This window comes from Strix uralensis, chromosome 29 (genome assembly GCF_047716275.1).
Source record: "Strix uralensis isolate ZFMK-TIS-50842 chromosome 29, bStrUra1, whole genome shotgun sequence".
NCBI lineage: Eukaryota > Metazoa > Chordata > Aves > Strigiformes > Strigidae > Strix > Strix uralensis.
Window position 1 is genome coordinate 6,754,364 of NC_134000.1, and position 22,910 is coordinate 6,777,273.

At 39.4% G+C, this 22,910-nt stretch overlaps 1 protein-coding gene across 2 annotated transcripts in view; it reads right to left on the reverse strand.

The window, feature by feature from the left end:
- Positions 1-21,641, reverse strand: part of EHF (ETS homologous factor) — a 33,868-nt gene extending 12,227 nt beyond the window's left edge. Inside the window, exons 1-4 of one of the 2 annotated variants that reach the window (XM_074852543.1) lie at positions 21,518-21,641; positions 3,409-3,508; positions 669-914; positions 293-352 (exon numbers count right to left, since the gene is read on the reverse strand). In XM_074852543.1, the coding sequence (XP_074708644.1) occupies positions 293-352; positions 669-914; positions 3,409-3,505 (403 nt within the window). In that variant the 5' untranslated portion in view covers positions 3,506-3,508; positions 21,518-21,641. Of the gene's footprint in view, positions 1-292; positions 353-668; positions 915-3,408; positions 3,509-10,817; positions 10,923-21,517 lie in introns of those variants that run through there. The other variant, XM_074852544.1, reaches the window with a different exon arrangement.
- Positions 21,642-22,910: the final 1,269 nt, after the last annotated feature.

Below are 22,910 nucleotides of genomic sequence, written 5' to 3' on the forward strand. Positions count from 1 at the left end.
TAAAAAAAAAAATTGTTTTCTCTCATTTTTTAACCTGAGAATACTGTGAAAATAGTTGTTTTTAAATCTGCTGAATGAAGTCTTCTACAAAGCTGCACTCACTGAGCACTGCAAACTACTCCAACTCTGAACATCAGTACAAACTGCTGATACTACAGAGGTCTCCCAGGAACAGTGGCCACATGCAAACTAAGATATGGTGGCGCTGCCTGAAACATCAAGAAGTAGACATCGACTGATATTTGTGTTACTTCTTTTATTCTGCATGGCACACTTCCCAACTGTTACTCACCTGTCTGTTCTGTCTTCACAATGACATTATGAGATTGATACATGTCACTTCCACACTGGCCTGCAAGAAAGCATATGGCAGATAGGACATACGACAACAAGCACAGAAGAATCAAAGGTCTTAGTTCCAAGCAGCAACTGCTACAGCTGAGCCAGAGGGGTAATTTTGGAGCGGGAAACAAACCCTTTCCCCTGGTCCTTCAGACTTCTGCCTTACGTCATGTCTAAGCGATTTAGCAATACAGTGAATGAGGTATAAGCAGCATAGCAAACAGCAAATGAGATCTGCCAGGTAGGTCTCTGGGGAATGTAAGCGACTTCTGAAGATTCCAGAATTCAGACCACTGTACATGCGTCTCTGCCTAATATTTATTTACCGTTCCATTTTAGGTGCTGAAGGTTGCTGTAAAGCAGCTGCCCTGCTGTTCCAGCTGCCTGAGTGAATTCCTGCAGGCTCATACTGCACAGATGTTCCCCGTTGATATCAAACTCCTGGAAAGGTATGCAGTTGGCATCCAGTTGGTTGGTATCAAGGAGATGCTGCAGCCACTCCCAGACTTGAAACTTAGTCCAGTACTGTGGGTGTATTTCATGCCACTGGGTTCCATAGAAGCTGCTGGACACTGGAAAAGAAATTAGGTATTTACTGTCTCTGTTAGTCCTATGGGGTTATGTCGACAACAAGAAAGTTCTGTAGCTAAATTACATGCCCTGGAAGTCCACAGGTCTAGATCCTTTTCTCAGTCCTTAACGCTAGCTCAGTGGCTACTGTTGGAGAAGGTGTTGTTATAATTTTTTTGCCTCAGTTTCCCAATTAAAAACTCTCTTGGCAGATTGAATATGTAGGAATTAATTTATTAATGTTGGCTAAATACACTAAAATTCTTTGATGGAAGACACCTTACAAAAAAGACTGTTGAAAAGGTATGTTGATCCTTGTGGAGGAAAAACATTTTAGCGCATCAGAAAAAGGTGGAAAAGCCTTGCAAAATTCTCATAATGTGACGTGGAAATTTTCTTTGAATAAGGACTTAATAAAGACTGAATATGTATGTGGGATTTAATCAAAGAACGGTAAAAGCCAAGCCACTCTCATACCGCTCCACAGTAAAAGCCTGTCAGTGTGGCCCACAGCTTCGTGATAGAGCTGGTGTTCTGATGAATGCACATAGTTCTGATGAATACCTGTAGTCAGGTAAGGTGATTTCTGAATGCAGCTGTAAAACTCATTTTTAGTTATGGAAGCTTCCTAATTTTCTTGTGAGGATGTCTGCATCCTTTCTTGGCAATCTTTTGAACTGCTCTCAGTTGTGTGTCATTGCACGACAGTACTTTACATGTGCAAATTAAAGAAATTGTATGTGGGGATAGGATAATTATGTAAGATAAGAGCAAAGGCAGGACTGCTTTGGTCTGCCCTCACAGAAGGGCTGGCAAAAGGAGTTCAGTGCAATATATTCCTTGGGAAAGGAGGACAGTGGAGTATGCCAGGCAGAGACGTTAGCATGATAAAATGCTCACAAGTGCATGAAGGGTTTAAGGATAAAGGAACGAGACATTGCAGAGATGGTTGAATTACAGGAGGAGAAAAGACTGCCATGGATTCGCTCTACAGTAGCCACACTCCAGAATGTGGCACCAAGTCCATTCTCAGTCTCTGCAAGAAAAGGTTATCCACGCAGCTGTGAGAAATACTGACAACAATGGATATTGCCAGAGGACCACAAGCAGCAGGGTTGGCACATTTTAGGAAATCACCTCCCCTCAGATCCCACTAGACATCAGGTCTCTTCAGCTGAAATACAGTACACAATGCTAGTTTCTAGGTAAAAACAAAAAAGCCCCACAGGTACTTAGGTTTCTTTATCAATAGTGGCCCTGTTAGTGACTTGCAGGGTTGTTTCTCATCCTGCTGTTGAAAGATTTGGGGAGTGAGTGTGGAAATGATTAGGAGTGTGATATGTCAGACAACAAAGGTTTGATGGAGCCGTCAAGTATTCCCTAAAAATTAGGTTGATATGTATTCCCATCACTTCAGAAGTGCAAGGGAATTTCAGAGGCCACTAGGCTCCTAATGTAAATGGAGAGCCTTCAGTGGGAGGAAATAGTAGCTAAATAAAAGGAAGTGAAGTGGTGAATGATTGTAGAGGCTGGTCTGAACGTTAGTCTTCCTGTCCCTCTAAAACATAAGTGAATCCTGAGGAGTTTCACACCGGAAGCATGAAAATAGACCCCACCATTTTGCTTCACGAAATCCTGTGCAAAGTGAAACTCAGCCAGGATTTTTTTTCCCCATGAATCTGTTACAGACAGGTCAGCACATTTATTAAGTGCATACATGTGTATTTATGTGTATTCATGTGTATTTAGAAATGACACATAAAAAAGAACAAGAGTTTCATTGAGTGGGAACTTTCATTGTAAATTTTGTTGCAGCATTATTTGGATTAGAGCAACTGCAGTATATGTTTGTCTGCTTAGATTTTAAGGTTTACCTGTTAACTGAGTGATGAAAATAATTTAAATCTTATATCAAACACTATATATATATGCTTATATATATATTTATACTGAGAGAATATATACGAGAACACATTTTTATATAAACAGCCATATAATCAGAAAACAGTAAGAAAAAAAAAAAGTTCTCAGATCACAAGCTATCTAGTGCTCTAATGCCAGTCTGAGCTATGTAGTAATTTGAGCTGAAAAAGCAAATACAGTAAGGAGCAAAAAGGCTATTCCGCTGGAAAGCCAGAGGGGTGATTAGCATTGAAGGGTAATGTTGGTTCAGAGAAGGCATGTGGGGTAAAGGTAAGAGAGAAAGAATTCTGGGCAGAGAAGAGGGAACTTTTGGCACTTTCAAAGCCACTAAATTCATTCTGAGAAAAAGAACTGGTAATGAAATGAACCATAAACTGGTCACTTTCTGAATCTTAGTGTTGTGAGTTCAGCTTTTTATAAAGTAACAAACAGAAATTTTTCTTACCAGAAGTGAAACTCCAATAAATCAGTATTACTGAAAAATAATACTTGTGCATGCTTAAAGGTGTAGTAGCCCCTTCCCCTCTGCCTCCCCCCCGAAAACATGGCTCAGAGCCATTGAATTCCTCCTACCATTGCATGTGGAATATCCGTCTGTCCAGGAAGGTTGCTGGTGGAGTAGATTGCTGCTGGAATTGATACTCATCCTGCCAGCTCCTTCCAAAATCATGATCTGTAAGTGAATCGAACAGCTTGCTTAGTGAGCGGTGTCTAGTCCAAGAGGTAAATGGCAAAAAAAAAAAAATCCACTGAAGGTGAAGTGAGGAAGCCAATTCCATTTGTAGAAGATACAATTGAAATCAAGAACATGTTGCCACAACCCCTTTTTCACTGCCACAAAATCTCCTTATGATAAACATTACCATGATTGATTTGCATATGCAAGAAGCAAGTTTCTACAGCTGCCCATCCATAAATGAATAATCTGTAATCAGAAATGAAGCCGAATGAAAAGACAAGGCTTCTGACAGAGCAATACAGGAAAACTGCCAAGCTTTGAGAAATGAAATACTAAATAGTTTTACTTTTTTTTTTTTTCCTTTCCCCGATTTAAAGAGAAATGTGGTTTAAACATGTTTTCCTTTTTTTTTTCTTTTCTTATTTTTTTAGGAGAGAGAAAATACTTTTCAATGATTGCAAAGAAAACTGTACAGTTGACAACAACCCATATTCAGAAACTCCCTCACACAGAAGGACGCACATGTTAAAGCTACAGGAAGGTAACATTACAGGGAATATCTTGTCATCTGACCCAGTTTCTTCTCTGATCTGCGTCAGCAGTGTCTATAACACTTCTCAGTAACAAATATCACAGATCATACATTTCAAACCACCGAAAAATCAGATGGTCAAAGATCTTAAAATGAGACAGTCACTGTAACAGAAACAGCATTTTGGAGTGACACCACCCCCAAGAGAGCATTCCTTCTTTTAAGTGACACAGACTTTTCTTTCTACTTATCTTAGCCTTAGCACCATGAATAAAACTGTCCTTTATTTTAACTATACTTTAAAAAACCCCTACTTACAATATATTTTAGAAAAATGTCACATATTCATCACATACTTAATCATTCCAGTGAAGGTATACAAAATTCCCCAATTACAGGTATTCTTGATATTATCTTTCAGTGTTTTGAAGTTGCAAAGTTTAAAAACATACATTATAACTAGAGACATTCCTCAAGAGTTTGGAAAAGCAATTTGTTAAATATTATAAAGGCTTCAGATTATTATTCTTATATAAATACAGAGAAAAAAAAAAAACAAGCCATTGTCTAAAATTATTCTAAATTGAAAGCTGCAAAGTTTGTAAAAATGAAATGTTAGAGATCAGGATGGCATGTGCATGCAGCTAGACTTCACCTTGGAATTAAATAAACCGTGAAATACAAAATAGACTCGTGAAAGTTCAAGTCACTGGTCTTGGCTGTTTACCCACTGAGGCCAATGAGAAAACTTCCATTGAGAGCACAGCCTGACCCCCTGTGAGCTCACACCAGCAATCTTTTCGGTAGAAAAAAAGGAGTCAATAGAAACACTCACAGATTCGGTTTTAAAGAACAGCATGAAAATTACCTGGGTTGGTATTTTCCTCTGTTGTTTAAAATAAATTTTAACTTTTAAAAGTTACAATTCTCTCACTCTTCCCTCCCCACATATATATATATATTTAGAGAGGGAGAGGAAGAGACAGAAATTACTGGGAAGTACTTAAAACTCCAGAGCCTTAGGAAGTTTATCACAGGGAATGGTGCTTTACAGTATAACCTGGTATGGGGCCTCTTTTTGTAGCTATACAGAATGGCAACATCAAACCATGGATGTCTCAACAGTTGCTTTCCACTCTTAATTCTAGACAATCTGTGACTCGGTGGCTACCAGCAAGGAGAATTTAATTCCTCGTAGCAGGTATGTGGGAGTATAAAACAAGAGAGAGATACCTATTGTCCCCTTCTGGCCAAATAAAAGCTGACTGTCATAACAGTCAGTAAATTCATGCCAGTTGAAGAGAAGACATCTTTTAGTTCCATGTTAAAGTCAAGTGACTTTGTATTGTGAGAAAGTATAAGGAGGCATTTAAATTTATTACACTGATTATAAAAACGTTCAGCATATAACATGAATATAATTTATCTCATATACTTGATATATAAGAACTTTTAAGCAATACTGCATGTTTGACAGTCAATGCATACACTTCCGATATTGTACAGGTTGATGGTATATCAAGCTATTTATTTAACTTGGGTTTTAATCATTTAAGAAAATTAGGTATGAATGAACGCAGCATTAATGATGAGGACCTTATTACAGTATCAAATAGAGGTGAGGTAGAATACCAGGTATTCTGGGAAAACTATAAAACTTGAGGATTATCAATGTACTCTTAGGAATTTAGTTTGGTAAATTCACGTATTTTTAAAAAATCACAGTATGCACTTAATATTGAGTTTCAACTTATTGATCTGAAGCCACATTTTCAGAATCCATCTCAAAACTTCAGGTACCGTGGTTTTGCCTTCTGCAACTTCCGCAGTTTCTGGACTTCTGCATGATTTTCATGCCTGATACTTGTGCAAACAAAAATGCGTCTGGGAAAATGTGTGCATATGAACTGAAATGATTTTTATGTTCAAGCTTCTGTGCAGGTGAATTTCCAACCCAAAAGCTCCTATGACACAGATTCAGCAGCTGAAGCTATGGATCGTTAAATAAATCCCAGCATGTGTCTTGCATAGTTTTTCCACCCCAGCAGTAACAAAACCCAATTGCACGTTAGAGATCTGAGAAGCAGCACTCTGACAGCTGTTTCCCTAGATTCAGATTTCAGTTATTTTCCTTTAAAATCTTCTTCCCCATCACAGTCTAGCAGACAATTGCTCTCCACAGTATCCCTAAATAACATTAATAATATTTTCAGATAATGCGCCTGGAAGTTGCTTTATAAATTAATCAATCAATACATCCAATTTTTGAAAGATATATAAGTTATCTCAACCAGAATGACTTAATTAATTAATTTCCAATACCACCTGTGGGAACAATTGCACATGAGAGGAAGAAATTGCAATATGACGTTAATCACAGCAACAGCACTGGATTTAGCTTTAACACAAACATTCCCTAAGTTCTGTGTATTATTCAAGGTACTATTTTTTACGTGACTTGAAAATTGTCAAGTCACCTCTTTTACCTTAATGCAAGGGTGTTCCTTATTTGGAAATCAGTCTAGCACCTTGTTCAGGGTGGGTATAAAGTCCTACAAACGTAACTTCCACGCCTTCGCTTGGAAGTGTACAGCATCATGCGCAAGAATATTTTCCCTATGAAAACTAAACTGCAATTTTCTCCATTTTACCCTGTATATGCCTTTCTTTGATACAAGTTCACGGCAGATTTATGCTTATAACAGTGTCTTATTCCATACTTGGAAGGATTTTGAGTCAGGATATTGGAAGGGGTGTTCTCTTCATTAGTTTAGGGCCAAATCCTCAAATCTCCCTTGTGTACAGACAAACCTGGTTAAAGGGTGTGAAGCCTCAAGGGGAAGGGCATATAATATGTTCACTTTTCTTTTAATCATATGCCATGTATCAAAGCGAATGGTGGAACTAATGAAGCCTGGTTTCCTATGAATGTGTATCTTGTGGTTGGATTCTCTAGTGTCTAGTAAGATGTTAGCACTGATTGAAGTTTTTCCCACGGTTGGGGCATTCATAATATCTCATTGTCTCAAAGGAGTGAGCTCAAGCTTCCCTCTTTCTTTCAGATGGCGTATTAATAGATTTTCCTCCTGTACTTGGCAGCCAGTTTTCATTAATCCTGTAAGAACTTCATATCTTTGAGACTTCTACCCCATATCAAATTTAATTAAAATTAGTGATGGGACTCAAAGATTGTTACAGGCCAAATGCAAAAGCCAACACACAGACAGAATAACCACAGAAGCCTCATTTCCTCAGGAAACCACGTTAAAAAGGGATTCTAGCTAAGCTGAGATTTTGGAAAACCATGTAAAGATCTTGGGATCTGTCTCTCTACTAAGACATGGTACATTATAAATGAAAGCACACATGAAATATCATATGTGTATATACACACAGGTATTTATATACACATATACACACACATATACCTCCGTGTGTGTTCATTGCAGGTATCTGTACACACATTTCTGTTCTTTTCCACTGAGGAGGAGCCATCTCTGTAGTATAATCTTATAACACTACTAGGAACATAGCACAGTTATGAGAGGAAGCAAATAACACTTTACTCAATCAGCAAATTTAAATACAGTTGTGCACTGGTGTTCAAGCAACTTTCTTTCTAGAGAGAGTCCGAAGAGAAGGGATGAATGCATAAAAAAAAAAAAAAAATCTTTCGCCTACATTGAATATATCAGGTGGTATTCACAGACCAAACCCTGAGCTTAGTGAAAGCTCTCAGTGGAGTCAGGAGGAGCTTTAACCAGGCTAAAACTCAGCAGCTTGGCAGTAACAGGAGATCATTTACTCTGTTCTTCTTGTCTTCCTTGACCGCCTGACCACCCTGAGTAAACGGTGGTAACGGAAGGAGCAAGGAGCCATGGCCTGCCCATGGAGCAAATCCAACATTGCAGAAAAACATATTTACGTGTCCTTGAACCTTGAACACTGTATAGTGCACTCTATGCAAATTTTATTGCACTACAGGTGTACTCTGAAAATAAATTACTCTGATCCCCATTTCCATGTTCAACCCAATGAGTCTTAACATCCACATAATGAGTTTCTCCTTTTTTTTGAACCGGAATCTTTCATAGACAGCTATGCAAGGCAAATAAGCAGTACAGAGAAAACGAGTGAATCCTAAAGTACTACAACCAGAGTGATTGATTTGTGCAGTTGCTTATGTTACAACACTGAACTGAACTAAGGGTCTCATTAATTACAAATATGAGGGGGTGTGAACCCCATAGCGGAAGGGGGCCTACAGCCTTCTGGCTGTAAAGCTATGTACTCTATGCAAAACACAAAAAAAGATGTCTAAGGCAAAACTGACTGAAACTATTCAACTATGACTCCACCCATAAGCTATGCAAAGTCTAAGAGTGACTTCTAGCTGAGACAAGCTCAGTGCAGCTCCTCCTGGCGCGTCCAAAAGGGTGGATCTCTTTTTTTGTTTATTTACCTATGGGATCCTTCCCCATTTTTCCCCTTTTACCATCATGGCTGAACTTCAAATGTAGATTTCACCTGGGCCGATTTTCTTTGAAGTATGTTATGTACACAGTGAAGACACAATCCCTGCTTTTCAAGGCTTCGAGTTTATGGAACAAGTATCTACAGAGTATGTTAAATATTTTAGATCATTACTGAACCTTGGATTACAGTCAAGCACTTAAACAACAATCTAAAATAAATGATACTGGGTAATAACTGCAGCTGCAGAGGAACAGAATCTGGATCTTAATCTTTTTCTTGAAAAATCAAAAGACAACCAAGTGGGTCGAGTTTTCAAGACACCAGAAACAAAGGACATGTACAACAAAGCAGGTGGACCTGCTTTACACATACGGTTACTTCAGAAAGATATATGCATTGTACTTGTAATGTATATGATCAATTAGCTGCTTTGCATTCCAACCACCTATTTTACATCTCCAGTGGTGGTAAGGGCAGGTACAAATGGAATATATGAATGTTGAGAGCCTCTTTGCATGTTACCATAAGCTTTGGGTCTTCTGTTGTTTTGGTTTGTTTTTTTGGTTTTGTTTTTGTTTTTGTTTTTCCCCCTCTCATTTACTGTGTATTACTACCAGGGCTCCAGGGTCTTATTCTGAGCCAGGGTACCTATACATACAATTATGGCTGACCCTGAGATTGCCCTATGATCTCTATCTGTCTATTTTGCAAAGGTCTCTGGTTCATCCTCTGTGTCTGTGCCAAACTCCCAGATAAGATGTAACCCCCGCCACAGCTCACTTTCAGATATGACCTTTTCTGCAGTGTGTAAGGATCTCTTCTGGCCATGTAGATTCACATGTAGCCATCACACACTTCCTTGTTTCCACCCCTTTGTTTTAGTTCCTAAAAAGCAGAGGGAAGCCACAAAAGAAACAACTCATCTGCAGACCGAGTCCCTGCAGGCATCCACTTCACAACAAAAAGCTCAGTTTTGGACCACTTTGCTATGACCTGCAAGGTACCATTCAGATGACAGCCTGTGCAGCTTGGCCTGACTGATGAAAATCTCAAGACTCACCACTAACACCATTGCAAACATACCCCATAAACATTTGTTTCGAAACTCTTTGAAAGCTTTGAAGAAAGTTCATATGAAGAGACACTATGATCACACTCAATATTTGTTGTGTAACATACTGAGTGTTTGATGCATTTCGTTTTAGTCCATTGTATGTACCTTTGGGCCACAGTAACAAAATGTGTTTACTGAATCACATTGTGAGTGTGAAGTTCAAGGAATCATTTTTATAAGAAAATTTTCTAAATAATCTCCCAAACTCTTTATATTCAGTATTCTCGTTTGGGGCTTTAGGGCCAATCTTTTTCCCTTCTACACCTTTCTGCACATTCATATGCTTCTATATTTTTGGTGTATACAGCTGTGGTTCATATGCATAAACCCACTTTTGCATGTGCAAAACTGACTCTTGGTGAGCTTTCAGAGACCACATGGAGACATTGATCATTTACTGTTGTGGGCTCTTGGAAAGGAAGAGTTGGGTTTATTCTTTTGTTTTCTTTGAACCTTGTATATTAAATGTATACATGAAGGTAAACTGAAAGACCAGAAAAAGGAAGATGAATGGAAAAGAAGCATTTAACATTTACCTACATTACAGATAGGATCATGATAAACAAAATCAAATAAAGCTTGACTGGAATCTTTTATTACTAAAGATCTGATTTTCATGATTCACTACAAGGCTACATTTGTAAGAGATATGTGGTGGTTGTTTTAACATGTTCATATGGATGCTTCAAAATCTTGCATATGTATTTTAACTAAAGAGAAGCTTGGGTAGAAAAGGTAGGATTTAGATCTCTATCTGAGCTATCCCTCCGCTCCAGGGTTTGGGTTTGGTTCTTATCTCTCTTTTAACGATGTAATTTAAAGACAAAACCATAGTTCAGTTTCCTTTTTGAGAGAGAACAAAGTTCACTTTATGAATGCAAAAAAAAAAAAAAAAAAATTTACTTGAAGATATGCAAAGGCTCATAGGCTGTTTTTTCTCTGACCCCTTTTTTTCACAATCAGCAATCTTCATATGAACTGGCTTCAATTTTCAAGGTACTTATTAGTATAATGAAAATAAAATGGAGAATTTTAAAAGAGGTTTTGTTTGTTTGTTTTTCTAAATCAGAAGCAAACAGAAGGCCAACTGTGAACAGAGAGTCCTCAAGGCATAGATGTGTCTGACAGTGCTAAGTGCCAAAGGTTGGTATTTCTGCAAATTTTATCCATAGTTATGTTACCTTAGCAGAGGAACCAGTGAACCGGAACCTGCCACTTAACAAGGATCCAGTGTTTGGGATCCATGCTTCCTTGGCACATCACAGGCTAGATGTGCTTCTTCTTGCCATGCCACTAGTTTTTGAATATGAAAAAAAGAATATAATCATTTATTTTACTGTCAGAAAGCTCATTCTCCTCTTGCAGAAGATCTGTGCACAGATCTGTATATTATTGGTGAAATTGCTAGTCATAGAGCTAAGACAAAACTGAATCACGAAAAAGTTTTATTTCTTGTGATAAATGTTCATGTCGGTTTTGCCTTAACATATCCTTAAAACGTTTGGAACAAGTAGATATATTTACTAAAAACTGGCAAAAAAAAAAAAAAAGCAGGCTTTTTTCTTTTTTTATTTTTCAGAGTTGGTGCTGCAAAACATGGCTTTGACCGGTGTATGGCACTGCTTTCATTACTGTCTGCACCACCTCAGCAAGTTCATGATAATTTCGGTCAGCCATTTTTCCTGAATATTTAGAAGTCATTTGCCATAGATTCATCAGTCTAGCCTCGGGGATACAGAGTCTTGGAAAACACAATAATGGGAAAAACTGCCTTTGCTCTTTATTCTTGTTTCAGCACTTAATACCACACCTCATGGAACAACTCCACACCTCCTTTCATGTCCTTCCTATCTCTCTGGTATATCCTTCCTTCAACCAGGAGCCAGCTCATCTCCCTAATCTCCTTTTGCTAAACACCTTTCTTTTGCTTACAATACACTAAATATACAAATGGCCAAAAAGCACTCTAGATGCCCCTGTAGCTTGACAAGCCACATGTCTATAATTACACAAGAACCTCATCAGCTAACAAAGTATTACCATCGTGTTCTAACACCTTCTCCTTTTCCCTTGGCTCTGGTTCTCCAACCACTTCCCTCTACCTTCCACGACAGCTTCTCTTTCCATCGCATTAAAGACTAACAGCATATCAAGGGAACTGCTTTCCATACTGTTAATGCAACGTGTGTGACTGTTCAGTTATTACTGCAAGGACAATAATAACAATAATAATTGTGTTTGTATTCGTGTTTGGCTCTCATTAGGTGCTGAAGTGTTTCTGACGTAACAGCAACTCAGATATAGAGACTCTCATGTATGCTGCTGCAGCAGCCAGTATTTCATGAAGAAGTTTATTTTAACCACTATCACCACCAGCACTTCCCTTTTGTTATGGGACTAGTCTGGTTTTCAACAGTAACAACCAGTAATTTGCCTACTTCCAAAATAAAAAGATCCTTTTTTTTTCTCTTTTCCCTTTTGTAAAATCTGTTTCATACGTTTTGTTTTTATAAAGGTGCTTGGAAACTGCAGGTTTCCTCTTTGGGACTGGTTTCTGAGTGAGAACTAAACAGAATAAGGAACACGGGATAGAGACCAAAACCAGGAAAGTGTCTTGGGGAACATGCAGATTTTTCCTATTGGGACTATTTTTTCATGAATTGATTAATTCAATCAACAAACTAATTGTGTTTCTTCATTAAATACATGAGGAACACAGCACAAATTAGCTAGGATGGGGAAGCTGGAAGCTGAGCATAAAGTGTTTTATCCTAAATTAGGCATCTTGCTGGAGGACTAACCCAGTCAATAGCAGTGTTTATACCTTATTACAGCCTGAATAACCACAATCTGATCACACTCTTTTGCTGGCATGATAGCAACAGGGTATTTCAAGGAGGAGACACTGCAGAGGCAGTGCAGGGCTCATGGTGGGAAGGATCTTTCTGTGTGGCCGACAGGGTTGGTTCATATGGCTGACTTTTAACTCCTCTGCCTGGGTCAGCCACGTGTCAAGTTGGGACTCGCTGATCCCACCTGTGTGATAGCTCCAGCCGGCCTGCTCCCCCTGCCTTCCTCTCTAGACTGCCAAGTATCCCAAGGTGGGCAGCTGTTTGCAAAGGGAAGTGTCCCCAAGCGGGTAGCTATCACTGAAATAGTTCAATGGGGCTCACTGACTGTTTCAGAAACCTGCTGTCGGACCATTTACTTTGACTGTCTTTCAGGCTTGCATGTTTGTGTGTGTTTAGTAAACATTTATTTGGAGCCCAGCTATGTCCATGAGGTTTCTTCATATTGTATTTATTGTGTAAAGAATAAGAGATTGCAAGACCACTGCCCTGGCATCCCACTCCACTGGCTGCACAAGAGCTTCACCCCTGGGTGTAGCAGCAGGCTTGCTCGCCCCACGCACCCAGGACTTGAGAAAGCCCTGAGCCTCCCAGAGCCACATGGCACGGGGACAGTAGCTGACATATATACAGGGGCTCATTTATGCTCCCTGGCTTCATTAAAAGCAATCAGAAAATGGAGGGAATGAAGATTCCTTGCTCTGCAACCGCCTTCTATAGGTAAGGCAAGAAGCTGTGGGAAACAATGTCTCCTCACTTTTGTAAAAGACGAGAACAGCTTCCTTCTCTCTGCTGCCTGCAGTTAGAGGAGCAACACTTCCATGGTGTCGCTCCTTCTCGTCTGGCACAATGAGAGCTGCCCATCCTGTTTCCATTGATTTCTCCAGTGGTTGCATTGAACAATACAATGGAGTATTTATGTGTCAGTGTTAGGAGCAGGTTATTAAGTAAAACCCACCGTAAATAGAGCCGTTAATTCAGTTGCTGGCATGGCTCTCTGTTATCTTCTCAATACCTCCCAGAGGGTATTAGTCTTACCCTTTCGTTTGAGTTGGCAGCAGAGTTATTTTTTTGCACCTGCTGCTCTACTCCGATAACAACACAGGTCAGCTTTGATTTGTTGGAATATAAACAAAAGAGCAAAGCCAGGCATCTGCCTCAACAGCCTGGGCCGGTTTGACAATAGAGCTTTTCCCTTTGGGTTTTGTACAAATGTACTCTTTTGATTCTTACGTGAACTCTCTCCTGCTTCATAAATAGTCCTTTGCTACAGCATAGCCTGGTGTCAGAGGAGAGCTCAATACTGTACTTTTCCATCAGCTGAAACCTCAACAGGTCAAAGTAACACACTGTTCTAAGACCTAAGTCAGAAGAGGTGTCATACAAAATACATAAAGAAAAATCAGCTGAGACACAGTGGTTCGAAAATTAGCAGGAAAAAGCAACAAGTTAAATGTAAGCAGTAAAGGAACTTTCCTGGGAGAGAAAGAAAACCTGAAGCACTGGGAGGGTTTGCGGTCCCATATGAACATACACACACACATATGAACATACACACACAACCCTTAATCTACTACTTAAAAAAAAAAAAAAAAAAGTAGCAAAAATGAAGTCCATGAGAAGTATGTACTCAGCTGGGAACTGGGCTACTTTTAGGTTCTTCTGAAAATTAAGCCTGCAGGGCTCATCTACTGTAAAAGCATCTACAGTGATGGAATTGCTCCTGAAACACTGACAACAATAGAGCAGAGAAGGAAGAGTCCACACAGACAGCGCAGGCAGTAAGTAGCACAAAGCACAGAAATGAAGGAAGGAACTAGCATTACCTGCTTATTACAAATAGGAAAATTGAGACACAGAGCTGAAATGATTTGCTTAAGTCATATAACAAGTCAATGGACGTCAGTCCAACTCATATCTTCCAGCTCAAGCTCCATTGCTATCCATTGCATCACGTCTCTAGCAAAAATTTCAACATGCAGATGAATTAGGATGATCGTGGGGTTTTTGAGACTTGTTCAGACTGAAACCAAGATTCTTTTATGCATCATGGCTTTTATGTGCCTAGTAGAGTTTTGAATGTTAAGTTAGCCAAACAATTAAATCTACACTTGAAGTATTAAATCAGAAAAGCTGCCCTTGACCCATGTATGATCCTGAAAATGAGCCAGAAATTCCTAAGCAGAGCTGGCTGAAATTCAAAATTTCTGTTCTGTGGAAGCGTAGTTATTCCAAGTTGTCCAAGTAACCAAAATGCAATTCAGTCTGTTATGTAGAATTGTTTATAAAAGACAGAAAATATCAAATACTAAGCTAGGACATTACTGCAAACAGGCAGTAATGTCACCACAGAGCAGCTGCGCTGGAAGCAATAAACTTGCCTAACATGGCTGTTGTGCACATGGTCACCAGGGAACCCTCTGCAGAACTGCACCACAGTAATCCTGAAATTCAGCCTCTGTGGACTACCAGATTTGACTGTCTCAAACGTTACCTAGAATGTGAAGGTTGCAATCCTGTTCCTCCTCTTTAGCTGATCACTTCTATTCCTTCTCTTCGTCATTTCTTTTATTTCTCTTTTTTTATTTTTAGTTTCATTTTTTTCCTCTCATTTTTTGCCTTTTACGTAGTCAGACTGGCTGACCTGGCCAAGGAAGCTTCTTTCAAACACCATAAGCCTGCAACCAGTAAAACAGACAAAACCGTAATCTTCAGTTACCTATCTGTGACACAGGAGTGCCAGCTCTCACAGCAACCGCGGAGTTTGTGGCTGCTCTCTAGGCTGGAGGCTGGAGGAGTCAGAAAAGGAGGAAAAGCTCGCTTCCCTCAGTTCTTTTTGCTTCCCTGGGCAGTTATGTATCTCACTTAGTCCCCAAGGTAACTAGAACAGGTTCCACCAACAAAACCAATAAAAATATTTCCAGACTATTTCAAACAACTGTTTTCTTCAAAAGGAGATTTATTACCATGTGAATTACACCAACTTTAGTACTGTTCGAGGAAGAGAGTGTTAGCAGAGATCCTTCTAACAGCTATTTTCAGGTGCTGGGGAGTTTTTTCTTCTTTTCTTTTTATCTTTAATGATTAAATCTCCGTAAGATTTTTAATACTGAAGATGTGTCATAGCATAAGGCAGGCTGATACTTTAGTTCTAAATGACCCAAAGCCCTCTTAGCTGTTCACATGTGTGGTAGCACTGATTATGCTAACACCTTTGCATCTGCACATCTCTGCATTATATCCCTGCCAGCATAGAAGAGCCGGGCTGGTACTAGAGCTGCTCGTAGTGCAGGGTGTCGGGAGGGGCACACCAGCTCTCAGGCTGTGCATGTGTTTCTGCAAGAAAAACTACTGCAGCACAAGGCAAACCAGCAGGCGTGGAAGTCACACACAGCTTGGGCCAGGGTTCTCAGCACGAGCAGCCCCCGCTCGCTGCGGGACAATGAGAGTCACTGCTTTGTACCTACCGACAAAATACACATGTACCAAATCACTTTGCATTTTAAAGGATTAAATTAAGGAATTATTCAGATTAGCAAACAAAATTGGGGCAAATACGTGCATTCCTATTTTAAAAAGTAAAGCGAGAAAACCTGTGCAGGAGATAAGGGATGAGCATGTGCATATACTTAGTGCAGTATGCTTATGTGAGTGTATGCACACTGGGAGTGGCTACAGGCAGACTAAGAAAAATTTACTGGATTGACTACAATTTGACTGTCATCCAAAAACATTTAATCACTTGAGATTTTAAAGACGGAAGAGAAGTTTCTACCTGTTCTTACAAAGTATTACAGCTCCATCAAAAAAAGTCTTAGGGAGGGTAAGGATACCTACAAGTCACTAAATGAAGGAAAAATTATATCTATTTCATATTGTACATCCCACTTTTGATAAGTCTGTAAGGATATCTTACTCATCTAATCACCTATTAATTCAGTCTTTTAAAACTTTTAAAACTTTTTCATCTTTCTCTGTCAGGGCAGCTGCCTGGGAATATGACAAGTAAAGTTTGTTTTATGTGTGTAGTATGTTGGATCCAACTGCAAAAGAGATGAGAACAGTGCCCTTAAATGTGTCAGACTTCGACTCCCTGATAAAGCCCCTCCATAGCCATGCCAATCTATGAGACAATTACTTAACCAAGCATACTTTGAAAGTGCATCATCAAGATGTTAGCTTCTAAACTGTTGCATAATAATAATTACATGTTTCAGTGAAAATAATTTTAAAAGTTTGGGGGTAATCATTATATCATGGACTTAGTCTGATTCCTGACCATAGCATCTTGGGCAGATTTACATGGGTTCTTTAATTATATAGCAATATAAATTAGTTACCTGCTCACTGCTAGATGAAAGAAAAACCGGAGCGGTTTTAAAAAACAAAGACAATTCTTCTGATAATGGCACTAGTAATTTGGACATTAGACCATATTTTTACACATAGTTGTTCAATTTTTACAGACTTGTAGGGGCTCAGGAGACTATTCTGGCTACATCTGATTGTGAGCTGAGGAAATATCTCAAGTGTTTATGTCTGTATCCTTCCTCCACAATAGGCAGGAACTTTGTTTTTTTATTCTATGTGTTTGCAGATCCTTTAAGTAGAATGACTTTCTTTTCACCACTGTAAAACAATTCTCTTTTATTGCCCCATCTTATTGGTCTATAACCAGTGATTATCCAGCCCCAGCTAGCTGTTTTCTCTACTAGTTCTCACTCTTTCCTGTGGAGCACATTTCACAAGATCAGGAGAGGAATAGGTAATGATAACCACGCGCAATGTCAGCTTTTGGAAAACAAGCCTCTGAGGGCTCTTCCTCAGAGGGAGACACGCAAAATGCCAAATGCCAGTTGATTGCTCCACTGGCTACATGACTCCATGTTTACTCATTCTCACCCGTCTATAGACCAATGACCAACAAATGTCCCAAGTATTTTAGGCATTCAGTGAGAGATTTGGTGCAAGCTGCATCCCCAGTAGAGCTAAAAGTAGCTCTCATACCAAGAAAGACCCCTGATGACTTCCACAGATACCAAATTAATCCTTACTTTTCCATATACCAGCTGTGTGAACAAACCCTTCCTTGCTTACCCTTTCTATCAGCAGTGTTACTTATGAATTTAACCCTTACCAAGTTTGCAATGTACCCTTTTCTCGAAAACCCACTGAAATAAATCCTTGGTCCATCAAGGATTTGTAATCTGCAGAGTGTGCTGAAGCAGGGACAGGGAGAAAGAGAAGCAGACATTTGTGGTTACAGATCTTGAAGCACCCTTGAACACTAGGCTGGCTGAGCAGCTGAAACCACACGCTTTGCTGAAGATGGTGTTGGACTTCACTGGTGCTCACAAGGCACTTGCTGTTAGGAAGAAAACTCCATGAGTTTATGTTTGAAAGCTCAATAGTAACCAATCTGTGAGACTGGGCAGAGACTCCTTCACTAAACATCACAAACTGTGCAAGCTACAAAAATCATTAACATTTCTGTTCATTTCCTCATGTACAGCAAAGCCTTTATATTTGGTTCTACCACATCCTAACATCGTGTGTCATTAGCAATGACAACTGACAATTAAGTTTGTGACCCTTTTCTTTTTATGTGCTGCTTGCCGCAGGAACGCCTAGTCTTCAACAAGAATACCTACTTTACAACTGTAGGAAGGCCAATGAGAAAGAGAGCACAGAAAATCCTATAAAGGGTGGTCACATTACCATCAGAAAAAGAAGAGGTCACTCATCTCTATCCATAGCTTGGTCTTGGCACACTGACCAATTTTTAAGCCAGACAGGTCTGCCCTGTAGCACCCACTTTCCAACCTGTCTCTCCATACAGTAGGTCATTGCTCCAGTTCACAGAGATGGTATTCATCGTATTGCAGAAAGAGCTCAGACACTTGTGTGGGAACTGAATCTAAGCAAGTACACAGCAATAGAAAGCACATAACTCTAGACTCTGCAGAATAGACCCGGCTACGCTGCATCAGTGGAGAGTTTGCCTGGGAGAAGGCTGAATGGTTTGGTCCTGAGACTTAAGTTTGACATGTTTATAAAGACTGTGTAAGGGGTGAACAAGTGAGGGAAGGTAAATGTCGATTCTGGAAAGGTGTCATGGTTCTTGGGCAGTTCTCTGAGTTCACTGAGGCAATAAAATCATTAATCCTCTTCTGTGAGAACTGTATATAAATATTTACTTCTTCAGCAGTTGTAGAATTTCATCCTTGCAGGGGTTTTTTGGTGTGAATTGCTGTGGGACAGGCAACAAGCTAACATGTCAGTCCTGTCTGGACACAGAAGCACCTACAGAAATCCTCCTTTTCCTCTCTAACCTCTTTTCACCTGTGGCTCTGGATGATTTTTCCTTTTTAGTTTGATGTCTCTCCATTGCAATTTGTTACCTTGTAAAGTACTGATGTTAACAATAATATTTATTGGGAATGAAAAAAAAATAAGGAAATTCCGTGGAAGCCAAATGATTTCATTTTCTTTGTCCAATTGTCCTATTGTCTGTTTCCATCGCTGCTGAAAACTCACAACACCCTGAGAATATCTGAAGTAATATGAAATTACTATGGGAATACCACAGCGCATCTCTCAGGTGAAGGCAATAATATCCCATGTTAAACAGATCACATTCAATTACTTGATCTCACCACGACTCGGGTAATATATATTGTTGTCACCCTATAAATTGCTCTGAAGGGCTACCTAATTGTGCGAGGGCAAACAAAGCATTAATCTGGTCTGATATGAGATCCTTTACCACTATGAATTGGGAAAAATATACTTTTTCACCACCCTTATAGGCTTTACAAATGACACTAGGACTAGCAAAACGGAAAAAAAATGCAAGCAAACAACGTCAACTCTACCAATGTTAACCTTGTCTCCACACGTAGGACCAATGCTCGAAGGCAAGAAGGGGGTCTGGAGGATAAGGGCTCTAAGACAGTCTTGGGCACACTTTATAAACCCCTGATCCTGAACTCCCAGGATACTGACTCCTATTACCTTTGTGCTTGGCACTGCTGTTCCTACAGTTCTGACATTCAAATTTCACAGCAGATGTTGAAAAATTAGAGGGGACCATTGAAGTGATTAAAGGATGGAAAAGCTTGTAGCGAAACAGGTTCACTGTAGTGTAAGTTTTTCCATGAGAAGAAATAGCCTGTGGATCTTGGACTATCACAATTATCAAAGACAAGGCTACAGACACACTTGTCCCCGTCTACCTACACAAGAAACAGGAATTTGCTACCCAGGGAAACTTTGCACTAACCATCAAAAAACAGCAAAATCAGGTGTCTGAATGCTGAATCTAGACCATGCCAGACTGAAAATGAGATAAAATATTTTTAGAGGAATGGTATTTAATTACTGGAGCACTTAAGAAAGTTGTGATGAGTTTCCCATCACTGGACTGCTAGACTTGTTTTTTCAAGATTGGAAGTTTTCTAGAAGACAAGCTCTGCTTCAAGTCACCTAATTAAACTCTGAAAAATTGGGGGAAGTCCTATGTTGTTATCACAACAATCACTTCTGGTTTTGAAAACTGTAAGGGCCAGGAATTAAACAGTCATTAACTGTGATATTTGTTGTTTTTCTAGTTTTACTTGCAAGTGTTTTCTTTGATTTCTTCATTCGCATTAAATATAAAACTGCTGTATTTTCCAGCTCTGGTATTTTCTACAGTGCAAAACAGATATCAGAAAATTGGCTTGGATTGCTACCTGCAAATCTGCTATCAAAACAAAGCTTAAAGGAATAAATTTTTTTTTATTCCACTCAAGTTTTCAAAAATTACAGGAAATACTGGTACAAGACAGGTATATTTAACATGGTCCTATGTGACACAAGTGCAAATAAAATCACTAAATGAAACTTTTACCTCAAGGCTCATTTCTGTCATTTTCATTGTCTAAAGAATAGGGAAAAAAGGACAGTTGGATGTACTTCAGAAGCAAATATGACATATGATAGTTTTAGATGAAGCAGTCCAAAAACACTTTACTGATAAAATTCAGAACTTTATAACCATATACACAAGAATACATGCCTAAAATGTCTCATGTGGTGAAATGCAAACATTTATCACTACAAGCATTACACATATTTTATAAAATCAGTATAGATTTTGAGCAACTTCTTCTTTACATTCACTTCTACCATTACTTAAACAGCTGTCATACCTTAAGGGGCCAATTCTGGTTCTATTCAAATAAAATTACCACTGGAAGAGAAACAAATTAAACAGGCAAAGACACTGCAGGCCTCTATTCACACTGTATTTACCTACCCAGTGCTTAAACTGGGTCTGTGCCGTGCTTTCGTTTAGAAGGGACGAAGATTGGCAGAATCCCCCTCACCAGAGGAACTGCCAAGAAATTGCCTTAAGCATAAAACCGAGCCAAATTATAAATGTACTTTAGGATTTTTTGTTATCGGCACAGTCATCATCAACATCCTCATCACTAAAAGGAACAGAACACTGTCATTGTAAAGTGTCTCCCAGTTCTGCGACACCAGCACTCTCAATGCTATTGACAAGGTCCACTTTCTCGCCCCTCGTCTTACTGAATAGATGACCACTCTGTGAACAAAATCAGCAGATTTAGGACCCAGAATATTATTACATATATCTTAAGAAAAAGGATCCTCAGGAAACTTTAAGTAATGCTGACGAAGCCACTGGCTCAATTCAAAGTCAATGACATTCTGGGTAAATAAAGGCAGCAGATCTGGCCCCAATCAGACACAAACACAACAGAAATATTTAAACAGAAGTAAGATACAAGTTAAAAACAGGAAAACAGAAGTCTTTATTGAACCTTAAAAAGCCTTTTGATCAGATGAGCTTAGCTGCTGTTGTAAAGTGGGAGGGGAGGGGCTCGATGGGGTGGCCATGAGCCCAGTAGACACTTCTCTCTCTTTTTTTTTTTTTTTAATTCTCACTGGTATTAATTTAAAGGAAGTATATCTAAAAACAAACAAACAAACAACCCCCAAAAAGCAAAACCCAAACACCTTACCTCATTTAGCTGCAGATTCTGGAGTGGAAATCCTTAACTGAGGCAATGGGAAAACTGTCTACGGAACAGTAGGTTGGGTAAACACAGGTACTAGGTTATGTCTCCTAAAGACTCCCAGGAGTGAAGATAAATGGATGTGATATTAATTTTAAAACATTTTGCTGAACACTTGGGCAACCAATAGGGAAACTCCTTAGGTCACTTCCTGTTCGTTTGATTGGGTCTGCAACGACAACAACCCAGATGAGGTTGGGATCATTTGCATAAGGCCAGCTCAGTCCTCAGTATTCAGAGAACAGGTCTAACCGGGTTACACACGTGGCTCCAGAACAAAAGAAAAACCTGGTAATGGATGAGGGATTGATTTCTTTGTAGTTGTTTTTTTAAGACCATCCCTTTTTTTTTTTTTTTTTTTTTTTTTAAAGGGAGGTTATTTCAGGTAGATAGGGAGATTATAATTAGAATGAGGAGAAGTGAAAAGCAGGAATGTCCTAAATTAAAATTAGTCTGGAAATAACATTAGTAGATGCACGGTATGGAATAACCCTGTGCTGGCAGGGAGGTGGACTGGGTGAGCCACTCGTGGGCTCAATTCTTTCTTTTCATACCTTGAGCATCCTGTGAAATGCTTAAGTCTGAAGAAAGGGGAGTCTCTTGGTCTTCCAGCTTCTCTGGGCATCTGAAAGCAAAAACAAAATGAGGAAATCACCCATCACTGTATGTGTATATGGGGTTGAGTATGAAAGCTCAGCTACATGCAGGTTAGCAGGGCAGAAAATCAGCAGATGAATACTCAGTTTTATATTTCTCTGCTTTTAACCTTTCTAATTCTGAAGGTTAAGATCAGCAGGGGAAAACTACAACTTTTCTTCAGGCTCCTTCTCCACAGCTCATGGAAGTCTGGCACAATATTTTTGCTTGTTCCTCTGAGCCATGGCCAGGGCATTGCATTAGAGGCCTTTTACTAACTCAGTCATCGGTTCAACTCTCAACTTAAGAGCAAGGAAAGACTGTTTCTCATGAAAGATCTGTGCTTGCAGGACAGTTCTAAGAGGTGTGAGTTATCCCTCCAGCTTGCAATCATGAACCTGAGCTGGAGATGAGGTGCCTAAATGAAAATATGAACCCTCATCTGTCTCTCATTACTTCACTAGTCAGAAGAGACAGCTAACATGAAAACAGCTAAAAATGTAGTATCATAGGAAGGTTCTGAGGTTTCATTAATTTGTATGCATAAAACAGAAGAAGTGCTGAATATTATGATAGAGTGACTGTTCAGTGGTCTGTGTGAAGTGAATTTTCCAGTCTTTGTTCACTGTTGGTTCCAGGTTTCATCATAAATCTCCGTCCTGACGGAAGCTGACAAGCATTCTTAGTGCTAGATTTACCAAGC